We start from the raw sequence: 7,295 nt of genomic DNA, 5'->3' as shown, positions 1-7,295 counted from the left end.
AAAAAAAAAAAAAAAAAGTGAATATTTCACCCTATACCTTTCCAAGTCAGATCTCAATCTTTCGAAGTTCTCATATTTTAACCAGAAGTCAGATTCTGTTGATTATTCAGTATCTGATGTACCACGAGTGTCTCAAAGTGTAATGTGTTTGTAAACAGCATTGTCTGGTTCAACCTCCTGAATTATTGTTTTCTGTTCATGATACCATGCTTTATAGATGACGCTATTTAAGACTGCAGAGTTGCCTTTGAAGCCTTCTTCCTCTTTCTCAATATGTGTGTAATCAGTTACCAGGTCCAGCTGATTCTTTCTTCTTTACGTGGAGCATGTGTCTGTTTCTCCATTGCCTCTGCTGCCGATCTGGTCCTGCTTTGTAGCTTCCTGCCTCATCTCAAATCTTGTTTCTCTCTGTTTCAATCCATCCTGTTATCTGCCCACACTGCCAGGGTGCACAGCTTTGGTTGCATTTTCCTTCCCACTCTGGATCCTTCTGTGGTTCCCCATTGTCCAGAATATATAGTTTAACATCCTTGGCTTTGCATTCAGTTCCTTTCCTAAAGCCCAAACTCCAGTCAGATTTGCATACTCTGGGTTGTCCAACCCAGTTTCCCCTTTGTTTCTGCTCTGCTTTTGTTTGCACCAGCATACCTTCACTTGGCATTATCTAGGAACCAACAGAAGGTCAGTGAGGCAGGTGAGAGTGGCAAGGTTGAGGGGCAGAATCTTTATAGTCATGCCCTTTTAGGCTACGTTGCAGTTTCATCTTCCCCTCAAGAGCAGGAGATGGGGCTTTAAGCGGCTTTGGGAAATGATCTCAGGTAGGGTGTTAAACAATCACTCTGATGGCTGGATGGAGAAGAGTTTTCAGAGCAAGAGTGTAAACTGGGCCAGGTACGTTGGTGCATGGACTAAAGTGCTGACAGAGAAGACAGAGGGAAATGGACAAATATGAGATGTGTTGGAGGCAGAATAGATAGGACTTTGGTAGGATATGGAAGGGGGAAGAGAATAAAAACATCAAGGACAACTTCTAGGCTTCTAGTGTCAGTAGCTGGGAGACTGAGAGACAGCAGCCTTCAGGGTAACAGCTTTGAGCTGGCTCTACACAGCATTACCTTGCATGTGGGAAGCCTTTTAAATGCTCGCTCCAACATAGTGTTTTTATACGTTTATGCTGCATCCTGTGACTAGATTATAAATTCCCTGAAGACTGAAGATCGTGCTTTAAATGACTCTGAAACTGAAGATCATGCTTTAAATGACTGTTTTTCCAACAGTATCATAGTGCTTTCTGCCTTGAAAGATGGTGAATAAATATTTAATTGATTGATAGGAACTGCTCCACAATTTTTAGGTATCATCTGTAATTTCTAATTATTTGAAGTAAACAATAAAAGGAATCGGGGAAAGCTTCCATTTTTATGGAAGAAATTTTTAAGTAAGAAATGAGTTTTTTTGCCAGGTGCAGTGGCTCACACCTGTTATCCCAACACTTAGGGAGGCCAAGGTGAGAGAACTGCTTGAGCCCAGGATGGGCAACATAGCAAGAGTTCATCTCTAAAAAAATTTAAAAATTAGCCAGGTGTGGTGCTGTGTGCCTGTAGTCCCAACTTCTCAGGAAGCTAAGTGGAAGGATTGCCTGAGCCCACGAGATCTAGGCTGTGGTGAACTGTGATTATGCTACTGCACTCCAGCCTAGGTGACAGAGTGAGATTCTGACTCCAAAGGGTGGGAGGGAGGGAGACATATTTTTCTATTTCCTTCCGCATTGCAAATTATTATTTAAAGTGAGTCACGGAAATAAGACTTGGGATTTCTTCTGCATAGCATCTTCAGGTCAGTTCTCCACCTCTGGGTGCCTCCTCTCTCCACAGATGTGCACTGGGAACTACACCTTTGTTCCTTACATGATCACGCCACATAACAAGGTCTACTGCTGTGACAGCAGCTTCATGAAGGGGTTGACAGAGCTAATGCAACCGAACTTCGAACTGCTTCTTGGGCCCATCTGCTTACCTCTTGTGGATCGTTTTATTCAGCTTTTGAAGGTGGCACAAGCAAGTTCCAGGTAAAGTTTAATAATGCCATTTGGTGATGATAATGAAATGTTATGCTACTTCCTTTATTTGTGCAGCTTATCAGATGTTTCTTAGGTATCAGTATGTAGCGAAGAACCAGGGGGGACATTTAATAATAGATGCTGCATAGTGCATTTTGTATTCACTTTATTCACAGAACAACAACTTGATATCAGGGGGAAAAACGTCTATTAGCTGATAACAGGCGTGGTGGCTTTTGCCTGTTATCCCAACATTTTGGGAGGTAGAGGTGGGAGGATCTTTTGAGCCTCCGCATTCGAGACAAGCCTGGGCAACATAGAGAGACCCTGTCTTTACCCAAAAAATTAGCCAGGCATGGTGGTGTGCACCTGTAGTCCCAGCTACTTGAGAGGATAAGGTGGGAGGATCATTTGGGCCCAGAGGGTCAAGGCTGCAGTGAGCTATGATCACACTACTGCCCTTTGGCCTGAGCGAGACCCCATCTCTACAGAAAAAACAAAAACAAAAAACACCTACTAACTGGTAGAACTAAAAATATATACAAAGCAAGTACATAAACATTATTAGAATAAATATCAAGGGACTTTTAATATAAGAATAAGAACTCTTCCAGTGGAGTGAGGGGCACACCTCATCAACAAGCGTACTTATATAATGAACATTTGTATACCTAACCCTGAATTATACCCCACATCTTTAAAATAATAAATTTTTAAAAAAGAAAAGAATTCTAAATTTAAGAAAATGTTGTGCACAGAAAAAGAACTCTGTAAAAATTGCTAAGTGTTGTTATATTTTAGTTAAGAACAATCATTTATGTTAATAAATGATGGTGCTGAGTCAGAAGGTTAAGGTTAAGGTTATTATGTTTAAATTGTAGGCACACTTAATTTATTTATAACAATTACTACTCAAAACAGTAAAATGAAAACTTTTTGGCATTTTAGGTGATATATTGCAGGAAAATTCATTCATATGGAGTACCTTTGCCTCCAATTCTTTCTGAAGGCAAAGTGTTCAAAGAAATACATAGACTCCTAAATTTCTTAATAATTCTAGATATATAAGATTTCACTCTGTATATTTGAATGAATTTAAAGCTACTAATGCTGCAAATGTCATTCATTTCTTTATAATATTATTACTTTTCATTGAAACCCTTTCTAATGTCAAACTCTGAGATGTGTGTGTGTGTTTTGTTTTTTGTTTTTTTAACCAGCCAGTATTTCCGGGAATCTATACTCAACGATATCAGAAAAGCTCGTAATTTATACACTGGTAAAGAATTGGCAGCTGAATTGGCAAGAATTCGGCAACGTGTAGATAATATCGAAGTCTTGACAGCAGATATTGTCATAAATCTGTTACTTTCCTACAGGGATATCCAGGTGAGAAGATGCTTAAGGTGAAATCTTTGTCATGTAGCATGTTGGAGGAATAAGGGAGCGTTAGCCTCACATTTCAGTTAGCTAACAAGTAATTCATGTTACTACACGTCATTTTTTATTGGCTCTCCTAAGCTTTTCATCCTATAATTTTATGATGAATTAAGAAGACTCATATGAGTTAACCATCAGTGATTGCGAAATACTTGTATGGTAAAGCCTGGCATTTTCCTCAAAAAAAAAAAAAGAAAGAAAAAAAAGAAAAATCTGGGCCTCCCGGCCCCCAGTAAACTCCAGAACACCAGGGAGGAAAAAAAAAAAGGAAAGAAAAATCTGCTGGTGTAGCTAGCCTGTGGACTCAGTCTGTCCTACCGTTAGCCTCGAGCACACCTGTCAGTCAGTAAATGAAAGCTTTGTTTTGGCAAAGAGCAAAGATTTTTAGAGCTTTCTGAACATATCTTTTACTCCTTAAAATTGTGCTGCTTGAAATTGATAGCTCTAGATCTAATTAGCCAGAAAGGAAAAATATGTAATAAATTGCTTATAAAAATAACTTTTAAAATATTTAATGTAAAACATAACATGCTATATTTTTATTGGCATTTCTTAAAATTTTTTTAAATATAGCAAATAGAATAAAATCCTTTATGAGCAGGAGATTTGCAATTAGGTTTTTATAATATAGGATAAAATCTTTCAGAGTTGGGGATTTGCGATTAGATTTTTGTAGTAATATTTAAGTGACTTCTGGTTTCTTATTCTCACATCCAGCCTTTCAGGTCTGTGTAGAGCTTCATATGGAAGAAAAAGACTCATACATGGAGAGCTGTGGCACGTGGGATTCCATAACTAGAGTAGCTTACTCGTGCGAAATGAACCATTTTGCTACTTATAACAGAAATTTAATCAATTGCTTCATGTCCTTGAAACATTTTATTTCTCTGCAAGTAATTGTAGGAACACTGACTATCAGGAATCTGGCTCTATGGAGAAGAAAACCACCCATATTTAGACAGTAGAGGGTTATCATGCTAGGTATTCTTTGTTTTGCTTTTTTTGGTTTTGTCAAATATGTTAATTCTGTATTTCTAATGTCATTGTCTATACAGTCTAAACCTCTTAGAAGTAAAACAACAGCTTCTTTTAGGTTCTGCAAAGGATGCTATGGATTCTAACTTCTCTTTTTAACGCTCTTCTCAGATTCTAGTATTTGATTGTAAAGAGATATTTGATTGTCAGAACTTTCTCCTTATGGTTTAATTCTATGCTTTCCTCTTGTTTGAAAGGACTATGATTCCATTGTGAAGCTTGTAGAGACTTTAGAAAAACTGCCAACCTTTGATTTGGCTTCCCATCACCATGTGAAGTTTCATTATGCATTTGCACTGAATAGGTAAGAAGATAAAGTTCCCTTCCAGAGTACACTAACAAATTATTTTTTAACTTGCAGATTCTTTCTGTAGAGGGTATGTGTTTACTATAACAAGTACCTATTAAAATGTAATAGTAACATTTTTACCTCAACCACGTAGACTATATCTCTTCTGGTTTCTTTCTGAATTTTTTGTCAGTAAGAGAAGTTCCACACTATTTGTATATTTAAATTCTTATAATTCTTTTTCTTCTCTGTCAAAATTTGTATTTGTGATTTATATTTTTTAGAAATTTTTTACACTATATGAATATAACGCTATCTTTAACATGTTAAACACCAAATTTATGTTTAATATGTTAAACACCAAATGGTCATTCATACATACATTTGACTAGAACAAGGATGATTATGAACATATTCCTAATCAGAGAATATTTTTGCTGGGACTTCTCTGAACACACTGAAGCCTAATGAAAACTCTGTGGGTCACATTTTGGATGATGTGCCCATGAATCTGCTAGGATTAGGACTGACACTGCCATGTCCAGTCCTGCCTCTGTACCTTGGGTCTGTATCATGGCACACCTCCGTGCTATTTCCTGCCTAGAGTCACCATGGAGGGCCCTCTGTGTTCAGGCCATGGTGGGGTCTAGAGCACCCAGCTGTCCAGCTGGTGCTATTTTTTCTGTACCGAGAGAGCTGACTAGACATGTAATGTCCACCCATGAATGATGAAAAGAAAAATGAGGGGGACGTCACATTTATTGAGTACTTGCCATGTATCACATGTCTTGATTATTCTTATTTTACAGATGAGGCCACTGAAGTCTAGGAAGGTGGAATAAATGTTCTTCAAGGCTCGTAGTTAATGTGCCATAAAACTGAGGCTCAAACGCAGATCCATCTGATGCTGGATCTGTGCTCTTCATCTCTAGTCTCTATTGCTTCTGTCTGGAAGAAAGCAGCTTAGCTTGCTTTCTTTATCCACCCAAACTGTAGAACTCACTAACTTTAAAACTAACTATGTAATGAAAGAATATTTTATCTTCCCATTTAATAAACATCTTTTTCTTTAGATTCGGCAGATTTAGATGAGAGCTCCAGAGATTACCTGCTCCAGCAGGTTTTCAAATAAACCCTTTCTGAAAAGTGGAATGGAATATTTTATATTTTGAGATGAAAAGTGAAAGTCCATAAGAACCTCATATAATTTTCCTTTGTCTGTGTTTCATCTTTCTTTATTAAAATCGCATATAATGAGCTATAAGGATAGATGTATGAAGCAGTATTCTAAACTCAAGATTTTTAGACAAAGGGTAAAAAAGAATTTTGTGGATGGAAGACTTGAGGTGGTAATGGAGAATAGAAATAACTTTTATAATAGCTTTATTGAAGTATAATTCATATACCATACAATTTGCTCATTTAAAGTGCCCAACTCATTGGTTTTTGATATACTAACAGAGTTACATGACCATCAGCATAATAAATTTCAGAATATTTTCATCATATGTGGAGAAACATTCCCTGCAAATCTCCCAGCCCTGGGAAATGACTAATCTACTTTCTGTCTCTATAGATCTGCTTATTCTGGACATTTCATAAAAATGGAATTATATAGCATGTGGTCTCTTATAACTGGCTTCTTTTGCTTAGCATAATGCTTTCAATCTCCAAGAAGTGATAACTCATAGAGAATTTTTATTTGATTTTGAGAACTGTCTGCACATACTATTTAAAAACAAGCTACATGAAGCAACTTCCTTAGACAATCAATTGGTCACTCATAGAAATTAGGCAACTGTTAAGCTGTATTTGGTTTTTGATACTGTCTGTGAATTAGTTTGCCCAGTGTTTTAGGGCAAACGCCATTGAAACCTAAGGTCAGGATTTTGTCCCTATTTGGAATAATTTACTCTGCCCCATTCAGGACCACAAAGTGCACCCCTGATCTCATTCCCCCAACTTGAACCTGCATGTAGGCTGCAGGAAATTTGGAGGGACTGTGGATGGTAAGTACAAATCCCTCACCACTGTCAGAAAAGAGACTCAAAAGAGATCCTTGTTAGACCTGGTAGGCAGACAATAGATTTAAAACAAAATTAGTGTTAGTACAGAGGTTAGCAGAGGACTCCCAGAACTGAATTGTTATTTTTATCCTGCCAAATTATATATTAAATACAGTATTTAAAAGACAATTGGTCTATATTATTTCTGTCATCTACATTGAAACAATAATGTTTTCTACCTTAGGAGAAATCTCCCTGGAGACAGAGTGAAAGCTCTTGATATTATGATTCCCATGGTGCAAAGTGAAGGACAGGTTGCTTCAGATATGTATTGCCTAGTTGGTCGAATCTACAAAGATATGTTTTTGGACTCTAATTTCACAGACACTGAAAGCAGAGACCATGGAGCTTCTTGGTAAGTATATAGGATATAAATACGAGAGGGACCCCCCCCAAAAACCGGAAT

At 37.5% G+C, this 7,295-nt stretch overlaps 1 protein-coding gene across 1 annotated transcript in view; it reads left to right on the top strand.

Moving 5' to 3' along the window:
* Positions 1-7,295, top strand: part of MAP3K5 (mitogen-activated protein kinase kinase kinase 5) — a 236,106-nt gene that overhangs the window by 86,802 nt on the left and 142,009 nt on the right. Inside the window, exons 4-7 of the mRNA XM_008054221.2 lie at positions 1,875-2,068; positions 3,280-3,448; positions 4,732-4,838; positions 7,074-7,244. Coding sequence (XP_008052412.1) covers positions 1,875-2,068; positions 3,280-3,448; positions 4,732-4,838; positions 7,074-7,244 — 641 coding nt within the window. The remainder of the gene's footprint in view (positions 1-1,874; positions 2,069-3,279; positions 3,449-4,731; positions 4,839-7,073; positions 7,245-7,295) is intronic.

Source organism: Carlito syrichta, unplaced genomic scaffold (assembly GCF_000164805.1).
Source record: "Carlito syrichta isolate Samal-C Ts95f unplaced genomic scaffold, Tarsius_syrichta-2.0.1 Scaffold289251, whole genome shotgun sequence".
NCBI classification, from domain to species: Eukaryota; Metazoa; Chordata; class Mammalia; order Primates; family Tarsiidae; genus Carlito; species Carlito syrichta.
This window is presented reverse-complemented; position numbering and strand designations above follow the sequence as displayed.